The 15,838-nt window shown below is 39.5% G+C and overlaps 1 protein-coding gene across 1 annotated transcript in view; it reads left to right on the top strand.

Moving 5' to 3' along the window:
* The window catches only part of LOC149256865 (LRR receptor kinase SERK2-like), a 167,019-nt gene that overhangs the window by 131,437 nt on the left and 19,744 nt on the right, over positions 1-15,838 (top strand). Inside the window, exons 7-9 of the mRNA XM_089455493.1 lie at positions 404-469; positions 13,562-13,635; positions 13,755-13,898. Coding sequence (XP_089311619.1) covers positions 404-469; positions 13,562-13,635; positions 13,755-13,898 — 284 coding nt within the window. The remainder of the gene's footprint in view (positions 1-403; positions 470-13,561; positions 13,636-13,754; positions 13,899-15,838) is intronic.

Raw genomic sequence — 15,838 nt, 5'->3', positions numbered from 1 at the left:
TTTGTAAGGCATTTGTATTATTCTGGCTTCTGAGGCTTTTGGTATTTGTATTAATTTTATGGAGTCTTATGCATACAGTAATATTCTTCAAATTTGCAGTCGTATTGATAATAAAGAGGCTAAGTTAGCAAATAATAATCATGGGTTTGGAGATGATGTATTTGAAAAACCTCTGTTAGTGGAAATCACTTTCTAGGGGTTGTTTCCACCTGGGAAATGTTTTGAAAATGTACCAGTTCTAGATAGTGATAATACTTTTGGGGTTTATATTTTAACCTTATTTGCTGACTGAGTTCTTTAACATTTCTCTGTTTTCTGAAAAGTTTCTAAAGTTGTCTAGGGATGTGTGCTTTGGGTGCATCTTATTTTCAACATTGATATGGGTTTGTTTGGATGCTTGCAGGGACCTTTCCTCTAATAATCTCAGCGGGCAAATACCAGTATCTTTGTTTCAAGTACATAAATATAAGTATGGAAAACATCTTTTCCCATGTGTTGTCTTTGCATTATTGGTCCTTGTGGTTTTAGTTGTTGCACTGAAAAACCAAAGCTCAGTGCATCAATTGTTTCAAAATTATTTTTATATTTTCAATGCCTTCATATTTACTGTAATCAGTGACTGTTGAGATATTAGCCTGACTTTTTTGTCTACCACATTGTTTTAAACATATCTGCCCCTCAGGATATAAGATAATCACAAGACTGTTAGTTGTATCCCTCAAGTTTGCTGGCACTATATATTTATAGCTATATAAGCGTGCTTGTGGGACGTTATGACTTGTCACTTGACTATCCCTTTACTAGGTTCACACATAAAAGCATGCGCGGACACACACATTATCCTCTATCCTTGAATAGGCAATGTGAGGTTTTGTCCTAGTTCCTAGTAGACTTAGTTCATATATGTATATATTATATTTGTATTTTATAATTTGCATCTCACGTACCTCATTCTAAATATTCCATAGGTGACTTGTTCAAGGATCTGGATGATCACTATTGTTGCTACCTGAAATTGTCCTATGTGATATTTTTTCCCCAAGGAAATAGATGCGTAATTTCATCTATAGAGAAGTGAAGAAAATTACATTTTGTATATACACTTCAAAAATGTATTCTGGAATATAACTGTAGACTCCAGCAATATGATAATCAGTAAGTGGGAACAGACAAGTTTCCCAAAAAGACGCTGGAAAACATATGATGCCTATAGGCAGAGAAACCAAAAAGTAGCATATCAGAAGTCTGTACCTAAGATCAACAAAAGCTGGAATCCTGTATAAGTCACAGAAAAAACCAAAATAACTGGCCACAGGCCTCAGAGAACTGTCAACAAAACTATACACCATGTACAGCAGAGATCCATAGGAAAAGATCCATAGGAAGTGAGAACAAAAATCTATAATGTCATGCGTTTGACGATACAAGGAAAAAGCATGTCCAGAGAGAATGGCTGTCATCTGTAGAGTAAACAAAAGCTAAGTCCCCTGAATGTGACAAGAGAACTCCACCAGCTACTCATGATCATGCTCCACTATGACCCAAAGATCCTTCTCCAATTGAAGGCCACTCTTAGATAAGCTGTCTGTGCCAGTGTTCCTTTCCATGGAAATGTGTGAACAAGAAAAAGCATCAGATGAATCAGCAATATGAATAATCTCCTCAGCAATAGGGAAAAGATAAATATTCCTGCAGGATAAAATCCTAGTGATCCAGTAGATGGACAGCTTTGAGTCCCCAAAGATATGAATACACGAACACCCCTGTTCTTTTGTAAAGAGAAGCATATTTTTGCATGCAAGAAGCTCTGCTCTATTGTTGGTGCCTGGGCCCAGACCCATTTTAGCTTTAAAGAAATGGGAAGGAGAAAGATATAGTATAAAACCATCATCACACTGCTGACTGTTATCAATGGATGCACCATCAAAATAGCCCCATGGTTTTGTGTAATTAATACATTCTGGAGAAACCACCCTGGCAGCTGAACAATTCTTTTCTTGGGGATAATGACTAAATATGGCCAACACCTCATCAGCTATGTGAGAAGGGACAGATATCTTATCTGTGAAAATCGTCCTATTCCTAGCTAACCAGACCCCCCATCGTATAATAAGGGGGAGGGCTTTGAATGGATGGCAGATGGGGTTTGAGTGCCACGATCGCCAAGCATCTTCTAAGTTAGGGCCAGACCAAAGAATTGAGTGTCCAAGAGCAGACCTACACAGCAGCCAGACTTCTTGAAAAAAAGGGCAATCCATGAGTAAATGGTGGGCAGTTTCCCCATTATTTTCACAGAGAGGGCACCATCCCGGGCCAATCATAAAACACCTTTGTAGAACATCTCAAGTAGGGACCTTATTCATCAATAGGCATCACATATTTTTATTTTTATTTTGGCAGACATTTGGCCTTCCAAATAGTCTTCCACTGCCATCGCTCCACAAAATTAATCTGTTAGCAAAAAGAGATACAAACCACAGTTTAGGTGCATGCACCAAATAAGTTGATCCAATCTGTCCTTAATACGAACATGACTGTCTCTGAGAGTTTGTATATAATCATTCCAACATTCCCTATATTCAGCCTCGATATGCAGATCAGCAGCCGAGAGCCATCCTTGATGCCAGAAAGAGGATAGGATTGGATTAGTTACATGAGCCAATTTTCAGAAACCACAATCATGGAGCCATACTATCAAAGGGAGAGGCAACTTGAATCTATGATCACAATCCAGCTAGGGGTCTAGACTCTAGACACAGACGAAGCATATCTCCCTTGGCAACCCTCCAAGCAAGCCCATTACCAATGATGTCAAAAGTGTTAAGAACAACACGCCAAATAATGGAGATGTTAAATCAAGATTTGACTGGATTCCTAAGCCAATCTTCTAGGGAGGAAGGCACAATATATTTTTGCTTTACTACCGAATGTTGATTTCGGGTAGCATCGGATGTGCTCTAGCTCCAAAATTTTGTGGAGGGCCTAGAAGTAGGCTAGAACACATGAGATCTCCAAAACCCGGAAATCGTTTGGAGAAATTCCACCCGGATGAGGAGTTATTAAAATAATTAATATTTTTAATGGGTTCCTAAGTCTAAACTTAAGAAAATAAAAATATTAATGGGTATTAATAAAGATATGGGTGAGAAGCTTCTAAGAGCAATGTTTTAAAACTCCGACTCCGACTCCGACTCGGCCGAGGGTCGACTCCGACTCCGACTCCGACTCGGTATCGACTCGGCCGACTTGATTTCAATGACTCGGTCATTGTAAAAAATACATTAAATATTTATTTTTTATAAAAACACATAATTTTAAAGATTTTCATTCATGTTTCCAAACACACAGCATTAGAATATAGATAGAAGACAACATATGATCAAAGTAGGCTCATGAATATATCCATTATATCAAAATGGCACCCAATGCATTGTCCAATACATACACGATGATGATATAGAGATCAAAACAAAATCACATAACCAAGGAGGCTATAAATGGCCTCTACAACAAAAGTCTGTGACCAGTACTACTGGCTACTGCTAGAGTTGCCAACATCATCTGGCTCAGTGTTACTTGGAAGTTGGGAGCAAGAGCGAAAGTGGGGAGTGAGAGCGAAAACGGGAGCGGGAGTGACATTTTCAAATGCTCCTGGTTTGGGAGCGAATCCCAGAGGAGTTCGACAACCAATGTCACTAACATCAAGGTACATAGAGGGATTGGTGCTCTTGATTAAATACGAGTTCCATACCCTAATACATGACAAAATTCAATGGAAACATTGCAATCCTCCAATCCTGAAATCCTGAAAAACTGATAAGTCTGCTGGATTTTAAATGAAATCTAAAATTCTACTTTCTCCATATGAAATCCAATGAGGCCGAAACCACTCTCAAACATCCTGAGTCATTTCATGGTAATGTTAAAAATTTAAGTAAAAGGATGAAAATGAAGATTAAGGAGAATGTCACTTTTAACATTACCATGAAATTTGAATAGCATATCAATAGTAGAGAGCATTTGAGTGTGTTAAATAGGGTTTGGGAGGGGGAAATGGACCCCAAATAACATTTAACTAATTCATAAAACACTTTGGAGTTCAAAACTTCAAACCAATCAGCAAACACTTCAAAATTTCATTAAAAAAATGTCAAATCGCTGTTTTGATGGGGTTACAGGCCACTGGTTATGACTCGGCCGAGTCATGGCTGACTCGGTCTACTGAACCGTTTCCTCCACCGAGTCACATTTCTCGGCAATGAAATGGATCAACTCGGCCGTTTCCGTTTCGAATCGGCCGAATTTTAAAACTATGTCTAAGAGACGAGGATCAAGTCTATTTTAATCTTAGTCGTTGATTAGAGACTTAATCTCGACCGTTGATTCATCATCAACAGGAAAAGTATAAGAGAAGACTTGAGAGTCATTTGGAGATACATCGGGCAAATACTCAGTGACCCGAGGGAAATCGATTCTCAAGGAGAAGAAGTTTGATTTCAGAGGGAGAATAGCAGGGTGAAGGAAGAGGAGGGTATCAACATCAGTTAGGGACTGAGGAAGAGGTGACACAGAGCATCTGAGAAACAACGCAGAGGGAAGGTCAGTGAGATAGTGCAACTGGAGACGCTGTCCTCATTCAGGAGTGATGCAGAACGCAGAGGAGGATAGAGGGTCTCCAGGGTGTCAAAACTTCTTCGGGAGAGAAGGAAAATTGTCTCAGGTGTTTTCTCTTAGAAGTATCTCAATATTCTGTAGAGTCGTTCTCATTTGTTGCACCGGTTTTCCCGCATTGAGTTTTTCCGTGGACAATTGTTCAAAAATAACTGTGTTGATGTGATTGATTCTTGTGCTTGTATATCACTGTTATTTTCTCTATGCTATTATGTGATAACTGCAGTAGAATTTATTTTAGTGTTTGTTGAAGGGTTTTGTAAATAACTTATTGTGGAAAATAAGTAGGAGAAATAAATCAATTACTGCAGTAGAAGTTCGTGTTAGAAATTTTCACAAGGAAGTCCACAGTTTGTCTGTAGAGATCAATCGCCAACCACACTTTGCGACCCTTTGCAGCAAGGGTTTTTAAGAATAGAAAACGATTTTTAAGACCCCATCCACCTAGTGATTTTGGCCTGGTAATCAGAGCCCACTTGATCCATGATAAGACCCTTTTTTATTCTTTCCAAACCAAAGAAAAAAGGAGCAAAGTTACCTGATTTTTTCTAGAATACATGTAGGAGTTTATGCTAGTGAAGCCCAGTAAACCGGAATGGCTTCCAAAACAGACTTGATAAGCACTAGTTGACCCGCTCTAGAGAGCCATCTGTGACTCCAATGATTTAGCTGACTGTCCACTTTTGCCACCAGCTTGGCCTAGTCTTCTTTACCATAACAGTTTGGCTTTAGATGAAAGCCCAAATACTTTAAGCCCATTTCCATAGGCCGAATAGAAAATGGAAGGATATAGGATAGATGATGGAGTTCCATCTTAGAGAGATAGTGATGAGATATTGAGGTCTTTTGGACATATGGACATGCCCGTGGCACACTTGAAAACAAATAATAATTCAAAAAGCATCGAAGAATCTTTGTGTGTAATAACCAAGTTCTAGGTGTTGAGAAATCTAGGGGCAACTAAATTAGGTGATTTCTCTTCTTTAATAACTACTTGTGGTGTGTTTTTACTTAACGTGATTTGGTTATTCTTTTACTTGATTATAATTAGTGTTGTCTACCATCAAATAACTACCAAACGATAAAGAACAATGAGACAAGAGGACACAAGATATACGCTATTAGCCAGGGCCAAAACCTCTTCTTTTGAGAGGAAAACCCACAAGAACTCTTCTCTTTTTATAGAAGCTCAAATGACGAATTCCAAGACCTATGACCCTTGTCCAAGGCCCCTCCAACACTGAGTCAACCTTCCTTCTTGATGATCACAACTTCCAACATTAAATTTCGATCTTCTAGCAACTTCGATCCCTAGTAACAATTTCTAAAACTTCGACCTAGCAACTTCCACAACCCAACCTTGATGCAACTTCACAGCTTTGACCTTCACAGCGTTAACCTTGATGCAACTTCCCAACTTTGACCTTGATGCAGCGTTGCAACTTCGACCTTGATGCAGCGTTGCAACTTCGACCTTGGTGCAGCTTCACAGCGTTAACCTAGATGCAACTTCACAACTTTGACCTAGATGCAACTTCACAACTTCGACCTAGATGCAACTTCACAGCTTCTTGATACAGCTTCAGAATTGTGTTGCACAAGAGAGAGAGACCCAAAATCTTCAGTTCCAACTTTCTCCTTGAACTTCGCTTGCCTTTTAGACTTCTCTTTAAGATCAAACAACTTCTCTTGCTTGAACAAATGTCTTGTTGTGTGCTTCAAATGAGGTCGAATGACTCTTATGTATAGGCTTCCCAGGGGTTCGAATTGCATGCATGAGGCCGACTTGATCTCTTGTAGGCCGAGTTGATCTTGGAGGGTCTTATGACACAATTTTGACCAAATAATTTATCTTTACAATATGTAACATGCCCAAAAGGGTCTTCTATACATGGCAATGACTCTTTATGACTTGTTGACTCAAAGACAAGCCCTATAAGCATTCAATGGGTGCTTGACCTATAAATCAAAGAGTATCAGAATCAATCTCATATGCTCACCCATTCCTCCATTCTTTCTTCACAACATGAAGACAAAAATTATGTGTCTATCCAGGGCGAATCCGTTAAGGATTCGGGGTAGATATTGGGCCAACACTATTTCGAATTTCTTAACTGCGGATCCCCCACGGATCCATACGGGGCGCGGTTCCCGGTTTGGATCCTTGGGGGGGTGTGTTTCGTGCAACATTGAGTGCTATTATCATGCAAATTTCCCTATGTACCTGTGGGGGTTGTCCCTAAGGTGCTGCTCCTTGATGACCCCTGTGCCCCATATATCCATGGGAAATCCTCTTCTCCATACAAGGAACTATCTGGTGGCTTGCTGATGCCACCTCTGACAATCTCCTGCCATGGTACACTGATCATCTTATGCCCCCACACACGACCAACATGCCAAGACAACTCATGGAGTCTGCTTGCTCCTCTATCAGCTCGACCTGTCACGGGTGCTGTCCAAAAATCTGGTGGGAATATGAAAACGGGGGTGAGTCCAATCACTAGATCCACCATCTTGTTAATACCATGACTAACCCAATCCATGGAGTGGTGGGGAGTCCCACCTGGGTCCCAACGATGATCCAACCCTCGAGCCCCTCTGGCAAACCATGACCCCTGCTGAACTATGCTCCCGACCATGGATGTATCCAAAAACCTAGTCAACCCTATCAGGTACCAACTCAATACCTCTTGCCACCCAACCCCATGAGAGGGATCAAATGTAAGAGTCCTCGAGTACGTAGCAAGTCCATCATGCGAGTGTTGCGCCCTACACAACTCATGTCGCCTCATCTCACTAGCCCGGTCATCATATACAACCTGTCTAGGTAACCTAGCCAATCTCCCTCCAACGCGCAGAGGTAACCTAACAATATTGTAGGCCCCATCTACGTTTGCCTGAAGAGAGCTATTGTTTGGAAGTACTGCAGCTTTGCTAGCTACTTGTGCATCTATTTGCTCCCTGTCGATGGCAGGTCCAACAAATGATTTTCCATCTTCCCTTACCATGGGCACAACAAGAGTCCCTATCTATCCCTCCACAAGTAGCTCATTGAGCATAATGTCCTCATCTAACTCACGCTCCTCAAGGTGCTCTCCATGCTGTTGTAGGTAGCTGTCGTCTGAGAACTCTGTCATGACTCTGGGTGCCTCTGTGCCCATCAACACCTCACTAATGGATGTGTCTCCTGACACCTCCCTAATTTGCTGTGGGCTGCCATCACCTGAAAATTCAGACATAGTCCTAGAGACCTCATCAATGGATACCTCAACAATGGATGGCACCTCATCAATGACAGACACCACATCATCAGATGGCTCTATGGGTCTATGCTCCAGTTTCTCTGTCAAGGTGTCAACTGGTGCTATCAAAGAGGTCTCCAACAATGGTGACTCCTTTACTACACTGGGGATATCGATGTGCCCCTCACCATCCTGCATGTCCTCCTGCTCAACCTCCTCCTCGAGCTTTTGACATCTAAAGCCTGATCTCCACTAGCAGAAATGCCTCCTGGTCTCATCCTCTAATTGCCCACCTCTACATGATGATCTGACCCTTGAAATATACTTCTCATTCTCATGTTCATCCAAGGAATGAGGCATGGTAGGATGGTTAGATTGACCATACGTGTGGGTGTTGTACTGGTGGGATGTGCGTGTATGTGGTTGTCTTTTGTGTCGATTATGTATCATTCATTGCATCCCCTCTAGAATTTGTTGGTTTTGCCTCACCAGTTGTTTGCTCTGCCTCATCAACTCCTCTATGATCTTTGCTAACCCCTCCCCACAACTAGCCAAGACCATGCTCTGGGACCACTATAGTATTCCTAATGGAAAAATTTACAGTGATAACAAAAGCATGCAAGACAATATAGCATAAAATTTTTCAGTAAACACCAACAACCCAAAAATGCTCCCAAACATGCCAAAAATGGGTAATTTTATTATATAAATTGCTGGAGTACAATATGAAATAGAAAGAGTGCACTTGGGCTTGCACAAGGCAAGCTACAAGCCTTAGGTGATCGATATACCAATGCCCAACTACTGTTGGAGTTCTTTTATTAGAAAACCTGCACTGGCCCAATAATTCTACATTGTTGGCTCTGTTGAGACACTAATTTGACCCCTTAAATTTGCCCAAAAAATTTTGCAAAATCAGATTAAGGCATTTGCCAAAAACCCAGAAAAATCTAGAAACGGTTCTAGCAAATTCTACCGATCACCATCAACCCAATTTTTAAGCTCACCCTTCCTAACTCGCTGCTAAAGAATCTTGTTGTTTTGGGGCAACAAACTTCCTCCAAAAATTATGCAAAATTAGGAGCAGTCTCCTTGAGGCTAGTCCAACAAAACTCAGAAATGATTTGGGTTAATTCCAACCTCCCGGAATTATCGCAATTTTGTGCTACGACATCCTTGACAGTTTCTGCATCCCCCACAATTCAAACTGTTGGATATGTCACCAATTCCCTCTCAATTAGCTGTAGGATGGCACTGCAAATTTCCTTTGGAGGATGTGAGTGATATTCCTTCCAAAACTCGACACAAATAAGATGAATCCAACTCCACAAATTCTGCCCAGTAATACTTTTGCGCAGGCCCTAAAATGGTGAGTTTGGCTCTCTCAACAGCAACAACTTCTAGACTTGAAATTCTCCACAAATGTTGGTCCACCCTCAATGAAATTTCTCCCTAATTTGCTGCTTTGAATTCCCCTTTGAACTCCCTCAACTCAGTGGTTCGATTTCTGTCCCTGCGTCCTCCTGAAAGTTCGAACTAGCTGATGCAAGAGCTGATGTGTCCCACGAACTCAAACAAATATCTCCCCACTAAGTTTTGAAATACTCTTCTAGGGTGACACTTGATGTAATATTCCTAATTAGCTATGGCTAATTGGAATATTCGATTTTGCTCAATTTTGCCTTCTATAGTTATTTATAAATAAAAAGGTGAGGAAAAGGGGACATAACTCACTTTTAGAATAAAGTCACTCCCTAGTAGCACAATGTTGTGACTTAAAGGGGAGCCAAGGGGGCCAAAGGACCACACAGACACTTGGAGGGATTGCGCAAATGGAAAGGAACACGTGGCAAGAGAGGGACTACGTTGGAGGAGGTGGGCCTTGGGATTGAAAGAGGCCAACGCTATAAAGGAGAAAGGCGCCTCCTCATTTTGGCATTCGATTATGTGCATTTGAGCTAGTCACTTCGACTTAGAGCATGCTGGCTGTTTAGCCTGTCTGCAACACTGTATAGTGCATTGAGTGTCTCCGTTCGGAGATCTCACCCTTAGCCTCGGGGGATTTCGAGTGCCTACTCGAGCAAGGTAGTTTTTAGTAGTCTTTTGCAGTAGGATTGATCTTTGGCGTTGAGGAGGAGTTGAGCATTTGGATGACTACGCTGTCTTGAGAGAGAGGGACGCAGTTCTTTTGGTGGGAGTTCCGGATTGGGGTTTTGTGGAGGATTTGAGTTGGGAGATTGAGCAAGGGATCAACTCTTGCATATTGGGGGATTTTGGCAGAGTTTCGGGCTGAGTTTTGGAGGATTCTATTCGGTGGCAGCGCAGAGCCTTGAGGGATTGTGTAGATACCCAAGGGGGTGATTTTTTGAGGGTCGGCTATTTCAGAAAAGCTTTCTGGGTTTTTCTTGGTTTCTTGAGTAGAGCCTGATTCCAGAGTTTCAGCATTTTCTGAGGAGGGGAACAACCCCAAATCCTCATTTGATTTCCAGCAGTAGTAGCAGCATGGAAGTTCTCCCGCAGCTTGGATGTAGTTCAGAGAGAGGCCATTCCTTTACTATTCTGAGTGTATTTATTCACTTGCCTTGTGCAAGTCAAGGTGCCATCTTTCTGATCACCTCTTGTACTCATTCCATTACTCAGTATAATAAAATGGCGTAGCATTTCTCTTTGCATTTCTTGAGTATCTGCTTATATTTCATGTTTATATTATTATATGTTGCACCACTGTCATTTTTATCACTTTGAGCTTCCCGGTTACTATATCATTTGGACGTATTTGGTTGGAGTTTGCTTGGGTTTGAGGGATATCTTGAAAACGGGTTATTACACTCGAAGTTCACTGAAGGTAGAAGTGGAATTCTGGCTTGGGAATTCCTTGTGCTAAACAACATTGGTTTACTTGGCTAAACAACTCAAGAAAACTTGTGTTCAAAAGTTAGATTGTCAAAAAGATACCAAATGGAGGCCTCCTTGCCTTATTTATAGAAGTTTGCCCTCTCTCTTGGTGGACCCCATTTTCCATTAACTCGCACTCTCTTGCTTTCTCTCTCTTCCTTCACAATTGCGAATTATCTCCAAGGGTTGAATCACCTCCTTTTTGTGGTCCCCACATTCCACCAAGGATGAAATTTCTCCAATTCTCCTAAGTCCTTTATACCTACCATATCAAAATTGCCTCCAATGCCCGAATTTCAAAATTGTGCTATGCTGAGCACCATCCACAAAATCTTTGTTGACCTCCTCAAATGGAAAAATCGAAATTTGGGGCATTACACAAAACACAATTGACAGACTTGATGAATAGTCAATTATTCAATCTTCTAACTGGCTAAACTTGACTCCAATGTGTACTACACCTTCGTATGGGCCATCTGCAAGAGTTAGTTATGATTGTTGATATCCGTGTCTCCTGTCAAGTACACACAATGGTTTGTCTTCCCTTAGGTATTTATTGTGAAAATTTCTAAACTAAAATTCTACTACAACTACTGATTTATTTCACCTACTTATTCTTCACAATAAGTTATTTACGAAATCCCTTCATCAAATATTAAAATAAATTCTATTGCAGTTATCACAATAATTACACAGAGAAAATACATGCACAAGAACCAATTACATCAACACAGTTGTTTTTGGAAAATTGTCCCCGAAAAAACCCAATGTGGGAAAATTGGTGCAGCAACTGAGGGTTTTATTAATCTTCAACAACAATCTCTTTTACAAGGAATGATTTTACAAAGAACTGAATGAAAACACCTGAGACTTTCCCTTTGAAACTTTCTGAAGCTTTGGTGACCCTTCTCCCACTCCTGCGTCACCTCTGCGTCACTTTGCATGGCTTAGCGTGGCTCTGAGTGGCTCTGCGTCTCTTTGCATTAGCCTGCGTGAGGGCTACGTCTCTCCTCTGGACTGCGTCTCTCTGTGCTCTCTTTCATCGGCCCTGCATCACCTCCTCCTCTGTCACTGACTACTGCTGATGCCCTCCTCTACCTCCACCCTGTAACTCTCCCTCTGAAATCGATCTCCTTTTCTTGAGAATCGATTTTCCTTGAGATACTGAGTATCTGCCGGTGAGTCTCCAAATGATCCTCAAGTCTTCTCTTATACTTTTCCTATTGATGAATCAACGATTGAGATTAAGTCTCTAATCAACGGTTAAGATTAAAACAGACTTGATACTCGTCTCTTAGAAGCTTCTCACCCTTATCTTTATTAATACCCATTAATATTTTTATTTTCCTAAGTTTAGACTTAGGAACCCATTAAAAATATTAATTATTTTAGTAACTCCTCATTCGGGTGGAATTTCTCAAGACGATTTCTGGGTCTTGGAGATCTCATGAGCCTTAGCCTTTCCTCCAAATTTCAAGGCTAGAGCACATCCGATGCTACCAAAAATCATCATTGATCTCAACTCTCTCATCAACAAGCCCATGCTCCTTGAATGCCACATACACATTCACCTTGTTGACTTTTGTCCAAATTGACACAACACTGTTGATAAGGCATCCTGCCAATTCTTCAGTTAGCATTGATTTGTTCAAAATACTTGGTCTTTTGTTCATGTTATAAACATATGTGCATTAGTCAATACAACTAGTTGATTTTCTTCATTGTTGATCTTCTTTTGGTTTGTTCTCCTTTAGTTATTGGACTTATTGAACTTCATTAGTGGATTCTACCTCAGTTTGTCTTTATTCAATACAATTTTGGATCAATGAGTCCTCTATTTAGATAGAACTCACAGTCAAGAAATATCTACTAAAATATAATAAATATATGGTCTGACATAATTATTTAACTAAAACACATCCATGAGGCTACATAAGAAGATCAGTATGGGACATTAATGACTCAAACAACTCCACAGAGGTGCCACTAAGGTTTACAGTGGAAGTGATATCACAGAAGTTTCCATTGGACAATATTAAATGTCCTTACAAGAGGGTGTCTATTATCTCAAGCCTCTTCGGTATATACATCAACAAGCTACAAGAATATCGAGATGGTTTACATTTTTTAGGGATAACTGTAAGAAACCTGACAATCTTGATATTTGTTTGTTTAGTTACTATTTTCTTCTCTAGGAAATTCCAAAATTGTTGAAATTTGGAATAATTAGCTAGTGTGAAAATAAAGTTATATAGAATGCATTTTGCAAAGTGGAAATATTTTGGATCTAACTATTCTTCTAACAAAATAAAATGCTATCTCTGCAAGCATGGACTTGAACATAAAAATAATGTCTACCCTATTCAACCAACTCAGAAGACAAGATATATTTCATATTGTATAAATATAACATGGAATCAATTTTAAAATTAAATTAGCTCTAATTTAAGACATGTTAAATGATAAAAAGTAAATTACTTTTATTATGCCAAGAAGTTGAATTGGTGACATGAATTGGAAATATCACTTCTCTATAGATCTCTCAGATATTTACAGGAGTGGGGTATGGTTCTCAAGTTGTCAATTGTTACATATTTGATTAAAGAAAATACATGGGAAAACCCCAAGACTTGCCAAAGCCTTGAAATGGCTCATAGATCTGAGTGATAGAACTTTGAGTAGAGCTATATTGTTGTGTGCCTACAATGTTTCAATATGATTGTGAATTAATAGCATTGGTTTGTGTTTTGCAGTTTTAGTGGTAATCATATTAATTGCAGTGCAAGTTCTCCACACCCTTGTGCCTCAGCTGCCTCTTCAAATTCAGGTTTTGAATGTCTTATGTTTTGCAATATAGGCTGTGAACATGGTGTCTTTCTTGCCTTTGTTTTAAAACTGAGCAAATACTTTCATACCATCTAATATTTTACATTTATTTATTTCTAGGTTCCTCAAAGAGATCAAAGATTGGAATTTTGGCTGGTACTATTGGAGGAGGAGTAGTTATCATTTTGGTCCTAGGCTTACTATTCCTTTTATGCCAAGGCCGACATCGACGCAATAAGGGAGAAGTTTTTGTTGATGTCTCTGGTATCTCTTCTTCCATCCCATCTCTTTTTCTTATACTTGAACAATTGCCATTTTTAACATTCTCAAGGAACTTTGATCAACTTCAATATGTTTCTAGTCCACATGTTTTTGTGTTTCTTTGTTAGCCGTAGTTTTGTCTGTTTTATTGCCTTCTAGTTTCTTTTGTCTTCTAATGTCTTGTATATGTGATTGCTGACATCATTGCGTGTTCAAAATAATACTTTATCACTTTTGACTTGTATTAAATGTTTGTATGTTAAGTCATGATGTTGTAGTCAAGAAGTTTTTATATTTATGTTCTAATCGCTTGAGTGAATGGTTTTATTCCAATCATAGTTTATGTACGACTTCTATGTCTATAAGTGGTCTGTGATTTAGTTTGTGGTACTGATAAGAAGTCATTATATCGTAATAAAATGAACAGAGCCATATGATCGAAGAAGGATAAAATATGATAACTGATATATAAAGTGATCATTACAATGATTGAATGGTTTAAGCTTATATGGACCTGAAGAGGACTGGTCATGTTGGAGAGTCATTAACCTAACATATTAATCTACTTATAAGAATGACATTAATCAATACATTTACTTTATTAGTATATGGTATTAGGTATATTGATAATGATGATGATTACTGTCCAGTAAGACAAACCTTGATTTATCTTGTTATTTTTCTGATCAAATAACAATGCAGATGAAAATTCCAAGTTTTGTTTCATTTTTATGGATTAGCAACTTATGAAGTTTGGCTTTATTATAGATGTTTTTAAAGTTAGATCTAATGTGTTGATAGGTTGGGCACTGCAAGAGAAATTGTTTTTCATCCTCTCCATTCATGTCATAGATGTTACAAATTCTTTCTTGCCAAAACCCTAGCTCTCACTTTATGGGGGGTTAAAGTCATGAAGAAAGCTGCAAGGGATTGCCATACATACTCTTAGTTAGTACATGTAGTACTTTGCCAAGATTCCATAGAAAAGTATTCAATAAAAGTAGAACATAGAAACTCTAACAACGACCATTCCATGCAAGAACTGTTCAAAAGATGATCAACAGTGAGAGTGATTACAAGAAATGTATGAAGAATGGAGCAACTTGTTAGTTTTTGTAGCATCGGATGTGTTCTAGCCTTGAAATTTTGTGGAGAGGCTAGAATACATGAGATCTCTAAAACCCATAAATCGTGTTTGGAAATTCTGCCTAGAAATTACTTAATCGGATTGTTAACCAATTTTTAAATATTTCCTACGTCTAAACTTAGGGAATATTTTTAGTTAATTAGTATTAATTAAGTCAAGGCTAGAATCATCTAGAAACTCACACGGATCGACCCAAAGATGATCTTATCCATTGATTAAGTTTTAGTCTTGGCCATTGGTGTTCCAACAGAGGATTATAAGAGGAGATCGATGTGGTGATGGAGAAGACAACGAGAGATTCGATTTCATGAGCAGACCGATTCCTAGAGTAGCGACAGTCAGTTGCCGAAGAGAGAGCCTGAGATCGAAGTAGTGAGAGAGGGGTTGAGACTATGAAGCTGGAGGAAGGTTTGCAGATCTGGCTGGTGCATTTGTAGAGAGGTGTAAGAGGCATTTGCAAAGAGGCTGATGTTGGGGCAGCACAGTAGCCTCTAGAGGCAAAGTCGATTTGCTGAGAGAGATTGACGTTTTCAGTTCTAGAGGTCGGGAAGAAGTCCCAGAGTGTCGGAGAAGTGCCTTTCTTGTCAACAGAAGGCAGAACGACTTCATCAGAGATTGTCCAGATTTTTTACCAGTTTTTTCTTTGCAAGATTGCCAGTATTCAACATCCAGATTGTACTTAGATTATTTCATTGCTGCTTAATAATAAAACCCTCAGCTGTTGCACTGGTTTTCCCAAGTTGGGTTTTTCCAGGGACTTTTGTCGAAAAATAACTATGTTATTTTATGTGTGTGC

The sequence above is a fragment of the Pinus tabuliformis genome, chromosome 7, assembly GCF_031772625.1.
Source record: "Pinus tabuliformis cultivar Carrire ecotype Pingquan chromosome 7, CPIR1, whole genome shotgun sequence".
Taxonomy (NCBI): domain Eukaryota; kingdom Viridiplantae; phylum Streptophyta; class Pinopsida; order Pinales; family Pinaceae; genus Pinus; species Pinus tabuliformis.
This window is presented reverse-complemented; position numbering and strand designations above follow the sequence as displayed.